This window comes from Salarias fasciatus, chromosome 20, assembly GCF_902148845.1.
Source record: "Salarias fasciatus chromosome 20, fSalaFa1.1, whole genome shotgun sequence".
Classification (NCBI taxonomy): Eukaryota; Metazoa; Chordata; class Actinopteri; order Blenniiformes; family Blenniidae; genus Salarias; species Salarias fasciatus.
This window is the reverse complement of record NC_043764.1, coordinates 12823986-12849570: the sequence shown is the minus strand read 5'-3', so window position 1 is coordinate 12849570 and position 25585 is coordinate 12823986. Positions and strand designations below refer to the sequence as shown.

The 25585-nt window shown below is 45.2% G+C and overlaps 1 protein-coding gene across 1 annotated transcript; it reads right to left on the bottom strand.

Annotated features, from left to right (window-relative positions):
• Positions 1–15433: 15433 nt before the first annotated feature.
• On the bottom strand, positions 15434–22480 carry LOC115408692 (nucleolar protein dao-5-like). The gene is made up of 19 exons (XM_030119566.1): positions 22328–22480; positions 21901–22033; positions 21526–21632; positions 21011–21266; positions 20516–20632; positions 19995–20120; positions 19591–19702; positions 19251–19465; positions 18844–18950; positions 18459–18585; positions 17963–18079; positions 17609–17857; positions 17407–17499; positions 17114–17234; positions 16770–16987; positions 16309–16589; positions 16054–16135; positions 15790–15939; positions 15434–15600 (listed from the first exon to the last, which is right to left on the bottom strand). Exons 1-19 carry the CDS (start codon positions 22478–22480, stop codon positions 15434–15436), a joined length of 2931 nt encoding a protein of 976 aa, XP_029975426.1.
• Between the last annotated feature and the right edge of the window lie 3105 nt (positions 22481–25585).

Below are 25585 nucleotides of genomic sequence, written 5' to 3'. Positions count from 1 at the left end.
TTAGTTGTTTAAGTCATATTATTTGCTTGTTTGTTGTTCACACACCAACAACTTTCTCAGATATTTCACCACACGGTAAAACCGGAGCTTACTACCGTGATTTCTGAATCACATCACGTCACACACAGCTTTGGAAGAGTCTCATCCACAGATTTTATTCAATAAATATATAAACCACAGCCATCGTGAGCAGAATAATGTATCTATTAAAACAAAATGAAGTAAAACATATTTATTGACAATACCTACATCAGTGTCAGCTGCCAGCAGCCTGATGATACTGCAACCTGCAGTTTTCACTCCATCTCTTGAGCTCATTGAACCGCAAAAAATACACATGTATCCACGGATAAAATAATGAATCAGGACAAAGGAACCAGCTCAAAGTGGTGATTTGATTTACCACCATCAGCACAGCAGCAGCAGCTGCAGAGTCCCTTTAGTTTAGCAGTGTCTCTAAGAAGCATGTAAGCGATACGCTGAGCTTCTCTGCCCAGTGGTTTCCAGATATTTGGCCGCTTCGGGAGGTACCATCATGTCCGTGTCCACAACGTCTGTTTTGGGGGGGGGGGGGGGGGGGGGGGGGGGGCTTCTGGACTTCTCACAGGTTAAAGGTCATATGTCTACAATCACTGTAATATTTGCATGATCACCCTGATCTTTAATCACTCTTCATATTCTGCATGTAGACTCAGTCACCTTGTTGTCTTGTGGGGTATTAGACTAATGGCTATTTGTATTAGGTCTCCCCTGATGCCCTGATTTGTAATTTGGTACTGGGATCCTCAGCTTGCACACCCCAGATAACTGCCAGCGATATTCTCTAACAGAAGTCTGTAGAATGCCCTCTGTCATACCTGTCATAAAAAAGTAGACCATTCGGCCTTGCCTCATCTCCTCTTGCTGCTTACTGTTTTCCACTGCTGGTGCTGTCCTGCTTACAGTGCTGCTTATCAATAATCTGAATGAATTTATCGATTTTTTTCATGAATATCTCTTGACTATACAGCGAGCGCAGAAGGGTCCTCACTGCAGCAGGTCAAAGCTGGCATCATGTAAAAAAATACCTTAATTTATCTTTAAAAATTCATCTGGTCCATAGTTCATGAAAAGATGATTCATGACAGTTTGAAACTCTCTGTGATGTACGTGAATCTCTTCTCAGAAATGCACAAATAATTGGAGTGCCATTCTCTGCTGTTTCCTACATTATCAATTGCTCATGTTCAGACTTTTGGTCAAAAGTGCAGCTTTGTAATCCAACAACAGGAGCGGGAGTACTGTATACATTCTGTAATGCTTCATAAAAGATTACACTTCCAGTTTACAAGTATGATTCATATTTCATACAATAATGTATCTTAGTTTTATTTGTTCCACAACTGGACAGGGTGGCAGAGGGCCTTGTTTCACCCCTGAACAGGAGGAAGCTATTTGCACCACAGCTGTAAAATACAATGAAACAATACAGAGGGAGATGAAGACTGGCCCATTGACAGGGTCTAGAAAACACACCAAATGAGTGTGAAGCAGCAGCTCTGCAGGATTCCATTTGAAAGAAGCGGTGAAAGCATGAAGGACATGAGTTATGAGTATGTATAGGTAAAACATGTATGGGTATGTAGTAACTGTACCTCACAGTGAACAGCATGACATTGAATAGTGACACGTAGCACAGCCACTGGGACTTTTATGTACTTGCTATGGCTGTAGAAAAGAAGATGCAATTTTATGTACAGTATCTTATCCAAAACGAAAAAGCATGTAATTAACAAAACTCATTTAGTGTCTTCTGGACAGAGTATACTGGAATTTAAAGCAAGTGACATACTGTACAACTTTATCAAGGCTGTCTGCAATCCAACGAAATGCAAAAATCACACATTAAACCAAAGAAGAAAAAAGTTCTACTTCACCCACATAAACTTATTAAAATAAGCAATCATGACAATATAGTTTTTAATTTTTATTAAAATTTAAATTGCAGTATGCTTTAGAAAAGCAAAGGAGTACGAAACAACGCGTCGTCCGCTTCAACGTCAGGATCACGTCCGTGCTTGTGGAGTCTTCGTGTTTCTGCTGCGGCTGTTTTTGTCTTTAATATTTAATTTTTATGAACATTTAAATTGCATTATTTCCCAGAATAGCACAGACGTAGGAGACAACACGTTGTCCGCTGCATCGACGTCGGGATCACGTCCGTGCTTGGTGGTGTCTTCGCGTTTCTGCTGCTGTTGCTTCTCTTCGTTCCTGGAAACAAGTTTTTTATACTTTTTTCTTCAGTGCATGCTGTTGGCAATTATTTTTTTTTGACTTACTTACTGTTTTGTTCCTGGAAACAAGCTCTTTATACTTACTTTCTTCAGTGCGTGCTGTTGGAAATGAATTTTTTTTTACTTATTTACCTTTTTGTTCCTGGAAATTACTTTTTGTCATTTTCTTAGCACTTTGTTCCTAAAAATTCCTGCTTTTCACTATTTCTTAAACCATTTTCTGTCCCGAGTTCCCCATTTCTAGGTTCTAGTTTCCATCCCCATTTTCAAATTTCTTGTTCCTATTTCTGAATTCCTCTTCTCTGGACCCCCACCCCCTAGCCCTTTTTCTGGGTTCCTTTTCCCTGATTCCAAGTTCCCTGATCAATCCATCCATAGTAAACTACTTACCTGGGGCAGGGTTGGGGGGGCAGCAGTCTAAATAGAGATGGCTACACTTCCCTATCTCCAGACACTTGTGTCAAATTCCCCATTCTTTGTTCCCACTTCCCTGCCCCTGATTTGAAATTCCCCACCCCTCATTCTCAATTCCCTGTCCCTTATTCGTGGTTCCCTGCCCCTTGTTCCAGTTGCCCTGCCCTTTAGGTTTTTCTTCCTAACTCGGAGTCCTCCTTCCTCTACTCATCGCACACCCGGAGAAAAGTGAAGAACGGCATGGTCGACTTGATGGCCTCTTCCTTTCCTTGCTGCTCGGCGTTGTCCGTGCTCGTCAGCCACTTGTGGAACGTGGAAGACGAGATCAGTCTCCAGTAGTAGAAGACATCGAAGAGCAACCACAGGAGGCCTGGAGAACAGGAGAGGAGATGCATATTAGATTATTTCTCTGAGTGCTCGTTTTTCTTTATGTGCCCGTTAATGCAGCATGTGTTTGTGTGTGCTTTTGTTTTTTGAAAAGGTCCATTCAAAATTCAAGGAAAAAACTTTGTAAAACTTCCTGAAGAAGTTAGATGGTTAGTTAGGATGCAGCACTTACGTGGCGGGTGACCAAGGGAGTCCATCAGAGCCTGAAGTGCATAAAGCGCCTGCAGCTGTCGTTCATCATCCGACTCCAGGTATTTTAGTAAGACCGGCAATCTCTTCTTTAGGGGGACGAGCGCGTCCATCCAACAGCTGTCTTCATTATCTGTGCAGCAAAACAGGAGGAAGAGTGAGGGTGAGTGCACGGGCGAGAAGCTGCTGCACTGCCATCTGAGCAGAACACCGGAGGAGCGTCTCCTCCGGGTGCTGCATTGCTTACCGTTCACTGTGGCCTGGCACACTGCCTTCACCAGAGCTCTGACGAAGGAGGACGAGCTCAGCTGAGGTTCTTCCACGTTGGCCTGAAAAACAGATAAACACACCTTCAGATGATCAAACAACCTGCTGTCGACATGGAGCTGCTCAAAGTCGAGTCCTACTGTTCACAAAATATAAATGATGCCATAACAGTTTCAGATTGAAATATCTTCTCTGTAGCCTTTCTGGAAGACATTTAAAGGGTTAATTTTCACACCTCGACCCAGTCAAAGATTTGCTGGTTGCTGGCCTCGTCCTCCAGGAGAAGTCTCTCCAGCTGAAGGCTGAGCTCCTCTGGAAACACGGCGCTTTGAGATGGAGCGTCTCCGGGGTCTGCGCTGTCCGGCTCAGTGAACTGGAGCTCCTGTGGGAGTTCAGACGAGAAAAGTGGCTCCGCCACCGGCTGTAATGGCTCCGCCACCGGCTGTACCGGCTCCACCACTGGCTCCACCACCGGCTCCACCACTGGCTCCACCACTGGCTCCACTGTAAAAAGATAATGCAGAGTCACATTTGTGTTTGTGTGGGAAATTTACACACGGTTTAAAACCACAACCACCACCTCAAGCTGCTCTGATCTGATCAATAGATTCATGCTTTTGAGAAAACAATCATATTAAAACATGTTTGTGTCATGCAGGTTTGATGTAGACCACCGTCCCTCACCTGGCTCCTCTGCGTTTTGCTCATTCAGTGTTTTTTTCAAAGCCGCTTTTTGTCGCTGCTTCTTGGTTTTCTTTTTCTTTTTTCGCAGGTCCACAGGGTTTTGACCATCCTGCACGTCTTTACAATGGCCTCCCTGAATCAACGGCTCGGGATGTGAGGATGACGGTGCGGTCGTCGGCGGCAGCGTCTCACCGGGCTCGTCTGCTCTGTTTTGATTACTGAGAGGAGAGAAACAAAACGAACTGATCAGTCAATCAGGACGACACGGCACAAGAAGCACAAAGGCTTCAGAGGCACTACTGACAACGATTGGGAGACCAACAAAAGCTGGATTGGGTCTTTACCTTTCCAGAGCTCCCATGTCTGGGTCTTGTGGGGGAGTGCAGGGCCTTGTTAAAGGCGTCGACGGCAGCACAGAGTCTCGCTTGGGGTCGGCGGTCTGGGAAATCGGTGATGCCCATGATACTACAAAAGAGAACAATCAAGGAAAAGTCTCATTATCACCACTCAGACGCAGCAGCACATCACAAAACATAAAATCACTTGTGTGAGAAATCTGAATCTTTTCCATAGTTCTGTGAGCTCAGCTTGGCAAAAGGCTCCCATGTATTGAAGTGCAGCTGGGAGGAGAACTTACCCGACTTTCTGCCGGTTCTCCTGGACTTGGACTCTGTCGTGGCTGCCACCTGGGACACAGCAGGTGTGTGAATGGCAGAGGTCTGGGATACTTCTGATGCAACAAAAAGAAACATCAAGAGAAGATTAGATTTTACATGAAACTTGAGAGGAAAAAGGTGTTTTCATGATGAGAGCTTTCTGAGCTCAAGAGGAGCTCTTACCTGACTTGCTGCTGTTTCCTCTGACGACATCAGCCCATGTCCTGGACGCTGTCTTAGCCTCCACTACTGGCTCCGCCACTGGCTGTACCGGCTCCGCCACCGGTTCCACCAACGGCTCCGCCACCGGTTCCACCAACGGCTCCGCCACCGGTTCCACCAACGGCTCCGCCACAGGTTCCGCCAACGGCTCCGCCACAGGTTCCGCCAACGGCTCCGCCACCGGTTCCGCCAATGGCTCCGCCACCGGTTCCGCCAACGGCTCCGCCACCGGTTCCACCAACGGCTCCGCCACCGGTTCCACCAATGGCTCCGCCACCGGTTCCGCCAACGGCTCCGCCACCGGTTCCACCACCGGTTCCGCCACCGGTTCCACCACCGGTTCCACCACCGGCTGTACCGGCTCCGCCACTGACTCCACTGTAAACAAATAATGCAGAGTCACATTTGTGTTTGTGTGGGAAATTTACACACTGTTTAAAACAACAACCACCACCTCAAGCTGCATGCAGCCGAAGATCTTACCTGACTTGCTGCTGGTTCCCCTGACCACATCAGCGTATGTCCTGGACCTGGACTCTGTCTTGGCCTCCACCGGAGACACAGCAGGTGTGTAAGGCCACGAGCCCACGCGTGGCTTCACTGTTAACAAATAACGGAGAATCACATTTGTGTTTGTGTGGGAAATTTACACACTGCTTAAAACAACAACCATCACCTCAAGCTGCTCTGATCTGATTAAAGAAATCATGCTTTTGAGGAAACAATCATATTAAAACATGAACATGTGTCATGCAGGTTTGGTATCGACCACCGTCCCCTTACCTGGCTCCAAAGGCGGGAATTCTGTCAAATAACTTTGTGCGGATATCCATGCCGGGTGTTGGTAAATGCCAGAGCTCTGGGATGCTTCTGATGAAAAAGAAAAAACAAGGAAAGATTAGATTGCACGGAAAATCTGAGAGAAAAAAAGTATTTTCTTACATGATGAGAATTTTGTCTGCTCATGACAAGATCTTACCTGACTTGTTGGCTGGAGAGTCTCTGTTCCATCCTGACTTGTTGGCTGGAGAGACTCTGTTCCTTCTCTGTGCCCATGACCTCTCACCCTGTGGGCAAGTCTGGATCCTGTCACCAAACTGTGGCTGCTGAAGGAAAACACAGAGATATTTAAGGATCCTGTAGTCTTGAAGGAATGTCACACTCACAGAAAAAGAAGTGTATTGTAGCAGTCTTTTCTTAAAACAATGTAAGCAGGCTCATGCTGCTGCAGGGGGAGAAATGCATTTAGAAAGTCCATTTCTGGAGGAGGTCAGTGTCACAGGTGGTACGGAAAGCAGTGAATAGTTGGTCGTTTCCATCCAGCTGCTGCAGGAGGAGCTCACCCTCCCTGCGGTGTGTCTCACCTTTGAATCCCTGGTCTTGTCTTGAGAGGCGAAGGTCCTGGTGGTCCGATTCACAAAAGGGGCACCCCTGGTTTCTCCTCGTTGATATCGAGGAGCGACGAAAGTTCCTGAGAACACACCATCACACAGAGAAACACAGTTTAAAAACACTGGCTGTTCAGTCATGGTGGTGACTGAAGGACATATTTAGGTTCCACTGTTTCTGCCGTGCATGAGGGAAAATCATAATTCAGCTAACAGATGGTTTGTGTGTGTGTGTGTGTGCGCGCGTGTGTGTTTTTAAACAAAGTTTAAAGTCACAATCACTCAAGCTGCTCTGATCTCTTTAAAGTAATCATGCTTTTGAGGAAACAATTATAAGAAACATGTTTGTGTCATGCAGGTTTGGTATCGAGCACCGTCCCCTCACCTCGCTCCACTGTGATTCGCTCCTTCAATGCTTTCTCCCTGGCCTCTCTATGTCTATTCTTCTTGGCTTTCTTTTTCATCTTTCGAGACATGTGAGGGCTTTGCCCATTCTGCACTTCTACACAGTGGCCTTCCTGAATTAACAAGTCGGGCTGTGAGGACGACGGTGAAGGCGGCGGCGTCTCGCCGGGCTCGTTGTCTGCTCTGTTTTGACTGCTGAGAAGAGAGAAACAAAACAAACTATCAGTCAATCAGGACGACACGGCACAAGAAGCACACAGGCTTCAGAGGCAATACTGACGACGATTGGGAGAACAACAAAAGCTGGATTGGGTCTTTACCTTTCCAGAGCTCCCATGTCTGGGTCTTGTGGGGGAGTGCAGGGCTGAGATAAATTCATTGACGGCAGCACAGAGTCTTGCTTAGGGCCGGCGGTCGGGGAAACTCCAGATTCTACAAAAGAGAAAAGTCTCATTATCACCACTCAGACGTAGCAGCACATCAGAAAAACAGCAAAACATTAGATTTCACAAAAAATTAGAGGGAAAAAAATTGGGTTTTTTTGTTCCAAGAGTTTCAACTCATTTTTTCGTGTGCAAATGTGAAGGAGCCTCGTTGACAGAAAGCAAAAATCAGCTGTGTGAGAAATCTGCATCTTTTCCATAGTTCTGTGAGCTCAGCTTGGCTGAAGCCATTCCCATGTATTGAAGCTGCAGCTCAAAGGGCGATCTTACCTGACTTGCTGCTGGTTCCCCTGGCGACATCAGCCCACGTCCTGGACTTGCACTCTGTCTTGGCCTCCACCGGAGACACAGTGGGGGTGTCAGGCGTCGAGTCCACTGGTGGTTTCACTGCTTTCACTGTTAACAAATCATGCAGAGTCACATTCGTGTTTGTGTGGGGAAATTTACACACTGTTTAAAACAACAACCACCACCTCAAGCTGCTCTGATCTGATTAAAGTAATCATGCTTTTGAGGAATCATATTAAAACATGTGCTTGTGTCATGCAGGTTTGGTGTAGACCACCGTCCCCTCACCTGGCTCCACATCTGGGAGTTCTGTCCTAACACTGGGTCTCCTGGGCTCGGCTGCCGCGCGTTCCCCTGGTGTGGATCTGACCACAGGGTGTCGGTGAATGACAGACCTCGGGGATACTTCTGATGCAACAAAAAGAAAAATCAATGGAAGATTAGATTTTACGTAACATTTGAGAGGAAATAAAGTATTTTCTTGCATGCAGTCGAAGATCTTACCTGACTTGCTGCTGGTTCCCCTGACCACATCAGCGTATGTCCTGGACCTGGACTCTGTCTTGGCCTCCACCGGAGACACAGCAGGTGTGTAAGGCACCGAGGCCACGCGTGGCTTCACTGTTAACAAATAACAGAGAATCACATTTGTGTTTGTGTGGGAAATTTACACACTGTTTAAAACAACAACCATCAACTGAAGCTGCTCTGATCTGATTAAAGAAATCATGCTTTTGTGGAAACAATCATATTAAAACATGAACATGTGTCATGCAGCTTTGGTATCAACCACCGTCCCCTTACCTGGCTCCAAAGGTGGGAATTCTGTCATATAACTTTGCGCGGATATCATTGCAGGGTGTCGGTAAATGCCAGAGCTCTGGGATGCTTCTGATGAAAAAGAAAAAACAAGGAAAGATTAGATTGCACGGAAAATCTGAGAGAAAAAAAAGTATTTTCTTACATGATGAATTCTGTCTGCTCATGACAAGATCTTACCTGACTTGTTGGCTGGAGAGTCTCTGTTCCACCCTGACTTGTTGGCTGGAGCGTCCCTGTTCCATCCTGACTTGTTGGCTGGAGCGTCCCTGTTCCATCCTGACTTGTTGGCTGGAGCGTCCCTGTTCCACCCTGACTTGTTGGCTGGAGCGTCCCTGTTCCATCCTGACTTGTTGGCTGGAGCGTCCCTGTTCCACCCTGACTTGTTGGCTGGAGCGTCCCTGTTCCATCCTGACTTGTTGGCTGGAGCGTCCCTGTTCCACCCTGACTTGTTGGCTGGAGCGTCCCTGTTCCTTCTCTGTGCCCATGACCTCTCACCCTGTCGGCAAGTCTGGATCCTGTCACCAAACTGTGGCTGCAGAAGGAAAATACAGAGATATTTAAGGATCCTGTAGTCTTGAAGGAATGTCACACTCACAGAAAAAGAAGTGTATTGTCAGTCTTTTCTTAAAACAATGTAAGCAGGCTCATGCTGCTGCAGGTGGAGAAATGCATTTAGAAAGTCCATTTCTGGAGGAGGTCAGTGTCACAGGTGGTACGGAAAGCAGTGAATAGTTGGTAGTTTCCATTCAGCTGCTGCAGGAGGCGCTCACCCTCCCTGCAGTGTGTCTCACCTTTGAATCTCTGGTCTTGTCTTGAGAGGCGAAGGTCCTGGTGGTCCGATTCACAGAAGGGGCACCCCTCGTTTCTTCTCGTTGATATCGAGGAGCGACGAAAGTTCCTGAGAACACACCATCACACAGAGAAACACAGTTTAAAAACACTGGCTGTTTAGTCATGGTGGCGACTGAAGGACATATTTAGGTTCCACTGTTTCTGCCGTGCATGAGGGAAAATCATAATTCAGCTAACAGATGGATGCAACAAGTAGGGGGCTTTCAGTCTGCTGTTGGCCACAGGGACAGAAAGACGTCCTGTGTGCAGGCTTCTGGAGTCCCTGTAGTTGTGTGATTCTCAGCCTTACAGAGGATTTCCACTGAGGGACTGACCTGGTTTTCTCCAGTCATCGTTGGAGCGTTGCTGCTCATTTTGCTGCTCCTTCTCTTTCTTCATTCCTGCGTCTTTGCGGACCTGGAGGGTGGTCTTTGGGACCTCGTCGGCTTTCCGAGGAACCCAGTTGTTCTGCGAAGAATAAATGGATTTTATTATTGTCAGTCAAGGAGTTGTAGTTGTGTCAGGTTCTGCAGCTTCAATTCAAACAACAAAAGAATATTCTGAAATATCTTCTGTTTAACCGCATCAACTAAAAAAAAAAAGATAGCCTGGTTAAACACGTGTATCTCAATAGAGAATATTCATCTATGATGATCACTGTCAATTTCTGTGACACTTCATCATTTGTTTCAGGTCATGAGCCCATTTACAGGCATACTGAAATCCATAGTGAGGTGTAGGTAGTTTGTTTTGAGAGCGAACCTTTTTCCGTGCCTCCGTTGTCAGCATTTCTGGGTCCGTTGCAGGGCTGCCACGCTTCATGCTGGGCTTCCAAGGGTTTTCACACTTGATGAGTTCACTGTTCTTCAACAAGACGATCCTCCTGGGTAAAGGTCCTCCAGCCTCAGTTTTCATTGTCTGTGAAGGCAACAGAAGGAAACATATGGAGCAAACCCCAGCTGCTGTGGACGAGAGCAGGATACACCCTGGACAGGTCGCCAGTCTGTCGCAGGGCTAACACATATAGACATACAACCATTTATGCTCACACTCAGACCTGGGTCATTCCATGTCAAATCAACCAATATCCAAAAAAGTTCTCGCAGCACCACCTTTGATTTCCACCATATTCAATCTGTGTGTGCCATTTGATCCCAAAGGAAGGTAGGAAACAGGTTAATATGTATACGCATTGTCTTTATAGCTTTCTGTATGCTATTTACGTCAATACATTTTTGGGTTTTTTTTTCAGGAATTCCACCCTCCATAAAATTTTTCACCCTCAGACTGGGGCTAAAAACATGATTGTTTTGCAACTAAAAGTGAAAAATAAAATGTTTCTGTGAATTCCATGCTTCTGGCTTGCACATTTCAAGAATTGTGGACCTCTGAAGTATGTACCTGAATAATGGCTGAAACCCATCCCCTTATAATTGGTGTAAAAGCAAAACGTTTACACATATGACCAAAAACCTGTTTGCTACCTTCTTTTGGGACCTAATGCCACACTGAAAGTGAACATAATGCAAATCAGAAATGCTGCTGGAGCCATTTGTTGATTTGAGATGGAATGACCCACCAAGAGGCAATTTAGGATGACCAATTAACCTGACATGCATGTTTTTGGACCATGGGAGGAAACCAGAGTACCCGGAGGGAACCCACGCACACACGGGGAGAACATGCAAACTCCACACAGAAAGGTAGCCTCATAAACCAGCCCCAGCCATTTCAAATTTAAATTTGGAGTAGGCCAGACTGGTTTACAAGGCCGCCTTTCTGTGTGGAGGCCCCCAAGCCCCCGATATAGCAGTTCTAACTAAATATTCTAAGCAGTTCCAGTTGTATTCACGTCCAATAATTGTGACTGTGAGAATTGAATGTTCTTTTCTTACCTGGGGGGTGGAGTCTTGGTTAGACTCTCGGCAAGCTGTATATCCTCGATTTGAATTACTCATTTTCAAGCTACTGTGAAACGCAATCCCTTTAAAACTTTCAAAAAGGCAAAAAGTCTCTCAACGAAGTTGAAAATTGATGAAAAAAGCTGTTTAACACGCGATGAATTCGCTCCTCTTCGAAAATCCGACCACACTCGGCTGTCGCTGGTTCAAATGTGGCTGAATCAGAAGCCCTCTGATGACGCACGACAGATGAGATGTTGTCATGGAGACATCAACGGCTCCTTGTTCCCGGAAATGCAACGATATATTTTTTTTTTATTAATATTATTATTGTTTTATTATTATTATTATTTACGAGAAAAGTCGAGGGAAAAATCTCAATAGTTTGGCTACCGGACCGGAAAAAAGCCTGAAAAAACAAAACAGAAAAACAAAAAAAGCAACGTGCTTCTTTGGTCCGGCTGCTGATTGAATTTACACTTCATCCAGCACAAAATTTAACAGAATGCCTGGTTGGTTATAGGAGGTGCTATTGACACAACAGTCTTCAACAAATAATACCACAAATGTTTTCAGTTTTTGTCGCTGGGATATGGAGCATGAAACACATACGTGCACAATACATTAATAAATGTACCATTAATTGTTTTCAATTTGTCATTAAATAATTAATGAGAATGAAATTTTTTAAACTGTCTTTAAATCTGTCATTAATTAAATACCAATTATCATCGCGGAGTTTTATGCCTGTACATCAAGTCAAGGCGGATCTCAGCCTGGTTAGAATAGATAAAACACGAAGTAAAAACACGAGCTACGCTGCCTACAAAATGCCCAGATCTTGCCCTGAGCGGAGCTGCAGTGAGAAGCAGCAAATGTGATCCAGGAAGCCCTGTGCAGGACTCCTCCAGCTTCGGATGCTCAGACAAGCAGGTACCGGTCGCTCCATCACGTCCACGACAAGTTAAGCAATGTCACGAGTTTAGGTGTGAGTCAACATGATTAATGTCTTTCTTTTTGACACTTGGAATGAACACATCTGATCTGATATTAAAACAGAGCGAGCTTTAAGTTTTCACACACATGAATATAAGCACAGTGACACCTTGTGGTTGAATATCAGCATCACCATGAATTCTGATGACCCACTTGCAGCTGCACGTCTTGAAGGTGCAGTGGTTCGCCCTTTTATCTCACACTGTCAAGGTCATAGGGTCAGAAAGCGATCTGGGCTGTGTGGAGTTTGCATGTTCTCCCTGTGTGCACGTGAGTTTTATCCCACAGTCCTAAAATATTCTGTATGTTTGTGTGTGGGGATCGGTTCTCAATAACTTACCAAAAACATTATTATTTTTAAGCAACCAAGGTTTAGTTGTTTAAGTCATATTATTTGCTTGTTTGTTGTTCACACACCAACAACTTTCTCAGATATTTCACCACACGGTAAAACCGGAGCTTACTACCGTGATTTCTGAATCACATCACGTCACACACAGCTTTGGAAGAGTCTCATCCACAGATTTTATTCAATAAATATATAAACCACAGCCATCGTGAGCAGAATAATGTATCTATTAAAACAAAATGAAGTAAAACATATTTATTGACAATACCTACATCAGTGTCAGCTGCCAGCAGCCTGATGATACTGCAACCTGCAGTTTTCACTCCATCTCTTGAGCTCATTGAACCGCAAAAAATACACATGTATCCACGGATAAAATAATGAATCAGGACAAAGGAACCAGCTCAAAGTGGTGATTTGATTTACCACCATCAGCACAGCAGCAGCAGCTGCAGAGTCCCTTTAGTTTAGCAGTGTCTCTAAGAAGCATGTAAGCGATACGCTGAGCTTCTCTGCCCAGTGGTTTCCAGATATTTGGCCGCTTCGGGAGGTACCATCATGTCCGTGTCCACAACGTCTGTTTTGGGGGGGGGGGGGGGGGGGGGGGGGGGGGGGGGGCTTCTGGACTTCTCACAGGTTAAAGGTCATATGTCTACAATCACTGTAATATTTGCATGATCACCCTGATCTTTAATCACTCTTCATATTCTGCATGTAGACTCAGTCACCTTGTTGTCTTGTGGGGTATTAGACTAATGGCTATTTGTATTAGGTCTCCCCTGATGCCCTGATTTGTAATTTGGTACTGGGATCCTCAGCTTGCACACCCCAGATAACTGCCAGCGATATTCTCTAACAGAAGTCTGTAGAATGCCCTCTGTCATACCTGTCATAAAAAAGTAGACCATTCGGCCTTGCCTCATCTCCTCTTGCTGCTTACTGTTTTCCACTGCTGGTGCTGTCCTGCTTACAGTGCTGCTTATCAATAATCTGAATGAATTTATCGATTTTTTTCATGAATATCTCTTGACTATACAGCGAGCGCAGAAGGGTCCTCACTGCAGCAGGTCAAAGCTGGCATCATGTAAAAAAATACCTTAATTTATCTTTAAAAATTCATCTGGTCCATAGTTCATGAAAAGATGATTCATGACAGTTTGAAACTCTCTGTGATGTACGTGAATCTCTTCTCAGAAATGCACAAATAATTGGAGTGCCATTCTCTGCTGTTTCCTACATTATCAATTGCTCATGTTCAGACTTTTGGTCAAAAGTGCAGCTTTGTAATCCAACAACAGGAGCGGGAGTACTGTATACATTCTGTAATGCTTCATAAAGATTACACTTCCAGTTTACAAGTATGATTCATATTTCATACAATAATGTATCTTAGTTTTATTTGTTCCACAACTGGACAGGGTGGCAGAGGGCCTTGTTTCACCCCTGAACAGGAGGAAGCTATTTGCACCACAGCTGTAAAATACAATGAAACAATACAGAGGGAGATGAAGACTGGCCCATTGACAGGGTCTAGAAAACACACCAAATGAGTGTGAAGCAGCAGCTCTGCAGGATTCCATTTGAAAGAAGCGGTGAAAGCATGAAGGACATGAGTTATGAGTATGTATAGGTAAAACATGTATGGGTATGTAGTAACTGTACCTCACAGTGAACAGCATGACATTGAATAGTGACACGTAGCACAGCCACTGGGACTTTTATGTACTTGCTATGGCTGTAGAAAAGAAGATGCAATTTTATGTACAGTATCTTATCCAAAACGAAAAAGCATGTAATTAACAAAACTCATTTAGTGTCTTCTGGACAGAGTATACTGGAATTTAAAGCAAGTGACATACTGTACAACTTTATCAAGGCTGTCTGCAATCCAACGAAATGCAAAAATCACACATTAAACCAAAGAAGAAAAAAGTTCTACTTCACCCACATAAACTTATTAAAATAAGCAATCATGACAATATAGTTTTTAATTTTTATTAAAATTTAAATTGCAGTATGCTTTAGAAAAGCAAAGGAGTACGAAACAACGCGTCGTCCGCTTCAACGTCAGGATCACGTCCGTGCTTGTGGAGTCTTCGTGTTTCTGCTGCGGCTGTTTTTGTCTTTAATATTTAATTTTTATGAACATTTAAATTGCATTATTTCCCAGAATAGCACAGACGTAGGAGACAACACGTTGTCCGCTGCATCGACGTCGGGATCACGTCCGTGCTTGGTGGTGTCTTCGCGTTTCTGCTGCTGTTGCTTCTCTTCGTTCCTGGAAACAAGTTTTTTATACTTTTTTCTTCAGTGCATGCTGTTGGCAATTATTTTTTTTTGACTTACTTACTGTTTTGTTCCTGGAAACAAGCTCTTTATACTTACTTTCTTCAGTGCGTGCTGTTGGAAATGAATTTTTTTTTACTTATTTACCTTTTTGTTCCTGGAAATTACTTTTTGTCATTTTCTTAGCACTTTGTTCCTAAAAATTCCTGCTTTTCACTATTTCTTAAACCATTTTCTGTCCCGAGTTCCCCATTTCTAGGTTCTAGTTTCCATCCCCATTTTCAAATTTCTTGTTCCTATTTCTGAATTCCTCTTCTCTGGACCCCCACCCCCTAGCCCTTTTTCTGGGTTCCTTTTCCCTGATTCCAAGTTCCCTGATCAATCCATCCATAGTAAACTACTTACCTGGGGCAGGGTTGGGGGGGCAGCAGTCTAAATAGAGATGGCTACACTTCCCTATCTCCAGACACTTGTGTCAAATTCCCCATTCTTTGTTCCCACTTCCCTGCCCCTGATTTGAAATTCCCCACCCCTCATTCTCAATTCCCTGTCCCTTATTCGTGGTTCCCTGCCCCTTGTTCCAGTTGCCCTGCCCTTTAGGTTTTTCTTCCTAACTCGGAGTCCTCCTTCCTCTACTCATCGCACACCCGGAGAAAAGTGAAGAACGGCATGGTCGACTTGATGGCCTCTTCCTTTCCTTGCTGCTCGGCGTTGTCCGTGCTCGTCAGCCACTTGTGGAACGTGGAAGACGAGATCAGTCTCCAGTAGTAGAAGACATCGAAGAGCAACCACAGGAGGCCTGGAGAACAGGAGAGGAGATGCATATTAGATTATTTCTCTGAGTGCTCGTTTTTCTTTATGTGCCCGTTAATGCAGCATGTGTTTGTGTGTGCTTTTGTTTTTTGAAAAGGTCCATTCAAAATTCAAGGAAAAAACTTTGTAAAACTTCCTGAAGAAGTTAGATGGTTAGTTAGGATGCAGCACTTACGTGGCGGGTGACCAAGGGAGTCCATCAGAGCCTGAAGTGCATAAAGCGCCTGCAGCTGTCGTTCATCATCCGACTCCAGGTATTTTAGTAAGACCGGCAATCTCTTCTTTAGGGGGACGAGCGCGTCCATCCAACAGCTGTCTTCATTATCTGTGCAGCAAAACAGGAGGAAGAGTGAGGGTGAGTGCACGGGCGAGAAGCTGCTGCACTGCCATCTGAGCAGAACACCGGAGGAGCGTCTCCTCCGGGTGCTGCATTGCTTACCGTTCACTGTGGCCTGGCACACTGCCTTCACCAGAGCTCTGACGAAGGAGGACGAGCTCAGCTGAGGTTCTTCCACGTTGGCCTGAAAAACAGATAAACACACCTTCAGATGATCAAACAACCTGCTGTCGACATGGAGCTGCTCAAAGTCGAGTTCTACTGTTCACAAAATATAAATGATGCCATAACAGTTTCAGATTGAAATATCTTCTCTGTAGCCTTTCTGGAAGACATTTAAAGGGTTAATTTTCACACCTCGACCCAGTCAAAGATTTGCTGGTTGCTGGCCTCGTCCTCCAGGAGAAGTCTCTCCAGCTGAAGGCTGAGCTCCTCTGGAAACACGGCGCTTTGAGATGGAGCGTCTCCGGGGTCTGCGCTGTCCGGCTCAGTGAACTGGAGCTCCTGTGGGAGTTCAGACGAGAAAAGTGGCTCCGCCACCGGCTGTAATGGCTCCGCCACCGGCTGTACCGGCTCCACCACTGGCTCCACCACCGGCTCCACCACTGGCTCCACCACTGGCTCCACCACTGGCTCCACTGTAAAAAGATAATGCAGAGTCACATTTGTGTTTGTGTGGGAAATTTACACACGGTTTAAAACCACAACCACCACCTCAAGCTGCTCTGATCTGATCAATAGATTCATGCTTTTGAGAAAACAATCATATTAAAACATGTTTGTGTCATGCAGGTTTGGTGTAGACCACCGTCCCTCACCTGGCTCCTCTGCGTTTTGCTCATTCAGTGTTTTTTTCAAAGCCGCTTTTTGTCGCTGCTTCTTGGTTTTCTTTTTCTTTTTTCGCAGGTCCACAGGGTTTTGACCATCCTGCACGTCTTTACAATGGCCTCCCTGAATCAACGGCTCGGGATGTGAGGATGACGGTGCGGGCGTCGGCGGCAGCGTCTCACCGGGCTCGTCTGCTCTGTTTTGATTACTGAGAGGAGAGAAACAAAACGAACTGATCAGTCAATCAGGACGACACGGCACAAGAAGCACAAAGGCTTCAGAGGCACTACTGACAACGATTGGGAGACCAACAAAAGCTGGATTGGGTCTTTACCTTTCCAGAGCTCCCATGTCTGGGTCTTGTGGGGGAGTGCAGGGCCTTGTTAAAGGCGTCGACGGCAGCACAGAGTCTCGCTTGGGGTCGGCGGTCTGGGAAATCGGTGATGCCCATGATACTACAAAAGAGAACAATCAAGGAAAAGTCTCATTATCACCACTCAGACGCAGCAGCACATCACAAAACATAAAATCACTTGTGTGAGAAATCTGAATCTTTTCCATAGTTCTGTGAGCTCAGCTTGGCAAAAGGCTCCCATGTATTGAAGTGCAGCTGGGAGGAGAACTTACCCGACTTTCTGCCGGTTCTCCTGGACTTGGACTCTGTCGTGGCTGCCACCTGGGACACAGCAGGTGTGTGAATGGCAGAGGTCTGGGATACTTCTGATGCAACAAAAAGAAACATCAAGAGAAGATTAGATTTTACATGAAACTTGAGAGGAAAAAGGTGTTTTCATGATGAGAGCTTTCTGAGCTCAAGAGGAGCTCTTACCTGACTTGCTGCTGTTTCCTCTGACGACATCAGCCCATGTCCTGGACGCTGTCTTAGCCTCCACTACTGGCTCCGCCACTGGCTGTACCGGCTCCGCCACCGGTTCCACCAACGGCTCCGCCACCGGTTCCACCAACGGCTCCGCCACCGGTTCCGCCAACGGCTCCGCCACCGGTTCCACCACCGGTTCCGCCACCGGTTCCACCACCGGTTCCACCACCGGCTGTACCGGCTCCGCCACTGACTCCACTGTAAACAAATAATGCAGAGTCACATTTGTGTTTGTGTGGGAAATTTACACACTGTTTAAAACAACAACCACCACCTCAAGCTGCATGCAGCCGAAGATCTTACCTGACTTGCTGCTGGTTCCCCTGACCACATCAGCGTATGTCCTGGACCTGGACTCTGTCTTGGCCTCCACCGGAGACACAGCAGGTGTGTAAGGCCACGAGCCCACGCGTGGCTTCACTGTTAACAAATAACGGAGAATCACATTTGTGTTTGTGTGGGAAATTTACACACTGCTTAAAACAACAACCATCACCTCAAGCTGCTCTGATCTGATTAAAGAAATCATGCTTTTGAGGAAACAATCATATTAAAACATGAACATGTGTCATGCAGGTTTGGTATCGACCACCGTCCCCTTACCTGGCTCCAAAGGCGGGAATTCTGTCAAATAACTTTGTGCGGATATCCATGCCGGGTGTTGGTAAATGTCAGAGCTCTGGGATGCTTCTGATGAAAAAGAAAAAACAAGGAAAGATTAGATTGCACGGAAAATCTGAGAGAAAAAAAGTATTTTCTTACATGATGAGAATTTTGTCTGCTCATGACAAGATCTTACCTGACTTGTTGGCTGGAGAGTCTCTGTTCCATCCTGACTTGTTGGCTGGAGAGACTCTGTTCCTTCTCTGTGCCCATGACCTCTCACCCTGTGGGCAAGTCTGGATCCTGTCACCAAACTGTGGCTGCTGAAGGAAAACACAGAGATATTTAAGGATCCTGTAGTCTTGAAGGAATGTCACACTCACAGAAAAAGAAGTGTATTGTAGCAGTCTTTTCTTAAAACAATGTAAGCAGACTCATGCTGCTGCAGGGGGAGAAATGCATTTAGAAAGTCCATTTCTGGAGGAGGTCAGTGTCACAGGTGGTACGGAAAGCAGTGAATAGTTGGTCGTTTCCATCCAGCTGCTGCAGGAGGAGCTCACCCTCCCTGCGGTGTGTCTCACCTTTGAATCCCTGGTCTTGTCTTGAGAGGCGAAGGTCCTGGTGGTCCGATTCACAAAAGGGGCACCCCTGGTTTCTCCTCGTTGATATCGAGGAGCGACGAAAGTTCCTGAGAACACACCATCACACAGAGAAACACAGTTTAAAAACACTGGCTGTTCAGTCATGGTGGTGACTGAAGGACATATTTAGGTTCCACTGTTTCTGCCGTGCATGAGGGAAAATCATAATTCAGCTAACAGATGGTTTGTGTGTGTGTGTGTGCGCGCGTGTGTGTTTTTAAACAAAGTTTAAAGTCACAATCACTCAAGCTGCTCTGATCTCTTTAAAGTAATCATGCTTTTGAGGAAACAATTATAAGAAACATGTTTGTGTCATGCAGGTTTGGTATCGAGCACCGTCCCCTCACCTCGCTCCACTGTGATTCGCTCCTTCAATGCTTTCTCCCTGGCCTCTCTATGTCTATTCTTCTTGGCTTTCTTTTTCATCTTTCGAGACATGTGAGGGCTTTGCCCATTCTGCACTTCTACACAGTGGCCTTCCTGAATTAACAAGTCGGGCTGTGAGGACGACGGTGAAGGCGGCGGCGTCTCGCCGGGCTCGTTGTCTGCTCTGTTTTGACTGCTGAGAAGAGAGAAACAAAACAAACTATCAGTCAATCAGGACGACACGGCACAAGAAGCACACAGGCTTCAGAGGCAATACTGACGACGATTGGGAGAACAACAAAAGCTGGATCAGGTCTTTACCTTTCCAGAGCTCCCATGTCTGGGTCTTGTGGGGGAGTGCAGGGCTGAGATAAATTCATTGACGGCAGCACAGAGTCTTGCTTAGGGCCGGCGGTCGGGGAAACTCCAGATTCTACAAAAGAGATCAATCAAGGAAAAGTCTCATTATCACCACTCAGACGTAGCAGCACATCAGAAAAACAGCAAAACATTAGATTTCACAAAAAATTAGAGGGAAAAAAATTGGGTTTTTTTGTTCCAAGAGTTTCAACTCATTTTTTCGTGTGCAAATGTGAAGGAGCCTCGTTGACAGAAAGCAAAAATCAGCTGTGTGAGAAATCTGCATCTTTTCCATAGTTCTGTGAGCTCAGCTTGGCTGAAGCCATTCCCATGTATTGAAGCTGCAGCTCAAAGGGCGATCTTACCTGACTTGCTGCTGGTTCCCCTGGCGACATCAGCCCACGTCCTGGACTTGCACTCTGTCTTGGCCTCCACCGGAGACACAGTGGGGGTGTCAGGCGTCGAGTCCACTGGTGGTTTCACTGCTTTCACTGTTAACAAATCATGCAGAGTCACATTCGTGTTTGTGTGGGAAATTTACACACTGTTTAAAACAACAACCACCACCTCAAGCTGCTCTGATCTGATTAAAGTAATCATGCTTTTGAGGAATCATATTAAAACATGTGCTTGTGTCATGCAGGTTTGGTGTAGACCACCGTCCCCTCACCTGGCTCCACATCTGGGAGTTCTGTCCTAACACTTGGTCTCCTGGGCTCGGCTGCCGCGCGTTCCCCTGGTGTGGATCTGACCACAGGGTGTCGGTGAATGACAGACCTCGGGGATACTTCTGATGCAACAAAAAGAAAAATCAATGGAAGATTAGATTTTACGTAACATTTGAGAGGAAATAAAGTATTTTCTTGCATGCAGCCGAAGATCTTACCTGACTTGCTGCTGGTTCCCTTGACCACATCAGCGTATGTCCTGGACCTGGACTCTGTCTTGGCCTCCACCGGAGACACAGCAGGTGTGTAAGGCACCGAGGCCACGCGTGGCTTCACTGTTAACAAATAACAGAGAATCACATTTGTGTTTGTGTGGGAAATTTACACACTGTTTAAAACAACAACCATCAACTGAAGCTGCTCTGATCTGATTAAAGAAATCATGCTTTTGTGGAAACAATCATATTAAAACATGAACATGTGTCATGCAGCTTTGGTATCAACCACCGTCCCCTTACCTGGCTCCAAAGGTGGGAATTCTGTCATATAACTTTGCGCGGATATCATTGCAGGGTGTCGGTAAATGCCAGAGCTCTGGGATGCTTCTGATGAAAAAGAAAAAACAAGGAAAGATTAGATTGCACGGAAAATCTGAGAGAAAAAAAAGTATTTTCTTACATGATGAATTCTGTCTGCTCATGACAAGATCTTACCTGACTTGTTGGCTGGAGAGTCTCTGTTCCACCCTGACTTGTTGGCTGGAGCGTCCCTGTTCCATCCTGACTTGTTGGCTGGAGCGTCCCTGTTCCATCCTGACTTGTTGGCTGGAGCGTCCCTGTTCCACCCTGACTTGTTGGCTGGAGCGTCCCTGTTCCATCCTGACTTGTTGGCTGGAGCGTCCCTGTTCCTTCTCTGTGCCCATGACCTCTCACCCTGTCGGCAAGTCTGGATCCTGTCACCAAACTGTGGCTGCAGAAGGAAAATACAGAGATATTTAAGGATCCTGTAGTCTTGAAGGAATGTCACACTCACAGAAAAAGAAGTGTATTGTCAGTCTTTTCTTAAAACAATGTAAGCAGGCTCATGCTGCTGCAGGTGGAGAAATGCATTTAGAAAGTCCATTTCTGGAGGAGGTCAGTGTCACAGGTGGTACGGAAAGCAGTGAATAGTTGGTAGTTTCCATTCAGCTGCTGCAGGAGGCGCTCACCCTCCCTGCAGTGTGTCTCACCTTTGAATCTCTGGTCTTGTCTTGAGAGGCGAAGGTCCTGGTGGTCCGATTCACAGAAGGGGCACCCCTCGTTTCTTCTCGTTGATATCGAGGAGCGACGAAAGTTCCTGAGAACACACCATCACACAGAGAAACACAGTTTAAAAACACTGGCTGTTTAGTCATGGTGGCGACTGAAGGACATATTTAGGTTCCACTGTTTCTGCCGTGCATGAGGGAAAATCATAATTCAGCTAACAGATGGATGCAACAAGTAGGGGGCTTTCAGTCTGCTGTTGGCCACAGGGACAGAAAGACGTCCTGTGTGCAGGCTTCTGGAGTCCCTGTAGTTGTGTGATTCTCAGCCTTACAGAGGATTTCCACTGAGGGACTGACCTGGTTTTCTCCAGTCATCGTTGGAGCGTTGCTGCTCATTTTGCTGCTCCTTCTCTTTCTTCATTCCTGCGTCTTTGCGGACCTGGAGGGTGGTCTTTGGGACCTCGTCGGCTTTCCGAGGAACCCAGTTGTTCTGCGAAGAATAAATGGATTTTATTATTGTCAGTCAAGGAGTTGTAGTTGTGTCAGGTTCTGCAGCTTCAATTCAAACAACAAAAGAATATTCTGAAATATCTTCTGTTTAACCGCATCAACTAAAAAAAAAAAGATAGCCTGGTTAAACACGTGTATCTCAATAGAGAATATTCATCTATGATGATCACTGTCAATTTCTGTGACACTTCATCATTTGTTTCAGGTCATGAGCCCATTTACAGGCATACTGAAATCCATAGTGAGGTGTAGGTAGTTTGTTTTGAGAGCGAACCTTTTTCCGTGCCTCCGTTGTCAGCATTTCTGGGTCCGTTGCAGGGCTGCCACGCTTCATGCTGGGCTTCCAAGGGTTTTCACACTTGATGAGTTCACTGTTCTTCAACAAGACGATCCTCCTGGGTAAAGGTCCTCCAGCCTCAGTTTTCATTGTCTGTGAAGGCAACAGAAGGAAACATATGGAGCAAACCCCAGCTGCTGTGGACGAGAGCAGGATACACCCTGGACAGGTCGCCAGTCTGTCGCAGGGCTAACACATATAGACATACAACCATTTATGCTCACACTCAGACCTGGGTCATTCCATGTCAAATCAACCAATATCCAAAAAAGTTCTCGCAGCACCACCTTTGATTTCCACCATATTCAATCTGTGTGTGCCATTTGATCCCAAAGGAAGGTAGGAAACAGGTTAATATGTATACGCATTGTCTTTATAGCTTTCTGTATGCTATTTACGTCAATACATTTTTGGGTTTTTTTTTCCAGGAATTCCACCCTCCATAAAATTTTTCACCCTCAGACTGGGGCTAAAAACATGATTGTTTTGCAACTAAAAGTGAAAAATAAAATGTTTCTGTGAATTCCATGCTTCTGGCTTGCACATTTCAAGAATTGTGGACCTCTGAAGTATGTACCTGAATAATGGCTGAAACCCATCCCCTTATAATTGGTGTAAAAGCAAAACGTTTACACATATGACCAAAAACCTGTTTGCTACCTTCTTTTGGGACCTAATGCCACACTGAAAGTGAACATAATGCAAATCAGAAATGCTGCTGGAGCCATTTGTTGATTTGAGATGGAATGACCCACCAAGAGGCAATTTAGGATGACCAATTAACCTGACATGCATGTTTTTGGACCATGGGAGGAAACCAGAGTACCCGGAGGGAACCCACGCACACACGGGGAGAACATGCAAACTCCACACAGAAAGGTAGCCTCATAAACCAGCCCCAGCCATTTCAAATTTAAATTTGGAGTAGGCCAGACTGGTTTACAAGGCCGCCTTTCTGTGTGGAGGCCCCCAAGCCCCCGATATAGCAGTTCTAACTAAATATTCTAAGCAGTTCCAGTTGTATTCACGTCCAATAATTGTGACTGTGAGAATTGAATGTTCTTTTCTTACCTGGGGGGTGGAGTCTTGGTTAGACTCTCGGCAAGCTGTATATCCTCGATTTGAATTACTCATTTTCAAGCTACTGTGAAACGCAATCCCTTTAAAACTTTCAAAAAGGCAAAAAGTCTCTCAACGAAGTTGAAAATTGATGAAAAAAGCTGTTTAACACGCGATGAATTCGCTCCTCTTCGAAAATCCGACCACACTCGGCTGTCACTGGTTCAAATGTGGCTGAATCAGAAGCCCTCTGATGACGCACGACAGATGAGATGTTGTCATGGAGACATCAACGGCTCCTTGTTCCCGGAAATGCAACGATATATATTTTTTTTTATTAATATTATTATTGTTTTATTATTATTATTATTTACGAGAAAAGTCGAGGGAAAAATCTCAATAGTTTGGCTACCGGACCGGAAAAAAGCCTGAAAAAACAAAACAGAAAAACAAAAAAAGCAACGTGCTTCTTTGGTCTGGCTGCTGATTGAATTTACACTTCATCCAGCACAAAATTTAACAGAATGCCTGGTTGGTTATAGGAGGTGCTATTGACACAACAGTCTTCAACAAATAATACCACAAATGTTTTCAGTTTTTGTCGCTGGGATATGGAGCATAAAACACATACGTGCACAATACATTAATAAATGTACCATTAATTGTTTTCAATTTGTCAATAAATAATTAATGAGAATGAAATTTTTTAAACTGTCTTTAAATCTGTCATTAATTAAATACCAATTATCATCGCGGAGTTTTATGCCTGTACATCAAGTCAAGGCGGATCTCAGCCTGGTTAGAATAGATAAAACACGAAGTAAAAACACGAGCTACGCTGCCTACAAAATGCCCAGATCTTGCCCTGAGCGGAGCTGCAGTGAGAAGCAGCAAATGTGATCCAGGAAGCCCTGTGCAGGACTCCTCCAGCTTCGGATGCTCAGACAAGCAGGTACCGGTCGCTCCATCACGTCCACGACAAGTTAAGCAATGTCACGAGTTTAGGTGTGAGTCAACATGATTAATGTCTTTCTTTTTGACACTTGGAATGAACACATCTGATCTGATATTAAAACAGAGCGAGCTTTAAACCGACACTAAGGAACTTTTCAACCTTAATAAAACATTTTAATATCTTTTGTGATGATACATCGACTTACAACTAGCTGAATGACCCTCTGTCACGGGCTGAGGGCGTCAGTGTTGCTTCACTTGGACTGAGCAGCTGTGAGGAGGGTGGTAGGAACCCTGCTCACTAAAAAGCTCCAAATGTGCGGACTGCTTTACGGCATGCATCACATCATTAGATTCATTTAGATTCATGACCTCGTCGCTATCCGTCCTTCACACAGCCACTGGAAACAAATGAAGGCGAGTTCAGTCCGACAGCACGCCACCGGGAGCAGCATTTTACCACGCCACGCGCTAGGCCTCATGGGAACTGTGGTATTCGGTCAGGCAAAACACTACCACTTTTGTCCACTGGCGCCGCCAAAATCAACGAAAACTGAAAGTTCCTTTGTGTTGCTTTAAGTTTTCACACACATGAATATAAGCACAGTGACACCTTGTGGTTGAATATCAGCATCACCATGGATTCTGATGACCCACTTGCAGCTGCACGTCTTGAAGGTGCAATGGTTCGCCCTTTTATCTCACACTGTCAAGGTCATAGGGTCAGAAAGCGATCTGGGCTGTGTGGAGTTTGCATGTTCTCCCTGTGTGCACGTGAGTTTTATCCCACAGTCCTAAAATATTCTGTATGTTTGTGTGTGGGGATCGGTTCTCAATAACTTACCAAAAACATTATTATTTTTAAGCAACCAAGGTTTAGTTGTTTAAGTCATATTATTTGCTTGTTTGTTGTTCACACACCAACAACTTTCTCAGATATTTCACCACACGGTAAAACCGGAGCTTACTACCGTGATTTCTGAATCACATCACGTCACACACAGCTTTGGAAGAGTCTCATCCACAGATTTTATTCAATAAATATATAAACCACAGCCATCGTGAGCAGAATAATGTATCTATTAAAACAAAATGAAGTAAAACATATTTATTGACAATACCTACATCAGTGTCAGCTGCCAGCAGCCTGATGATACTGCAACCTGCAGTTTTCACTCCATC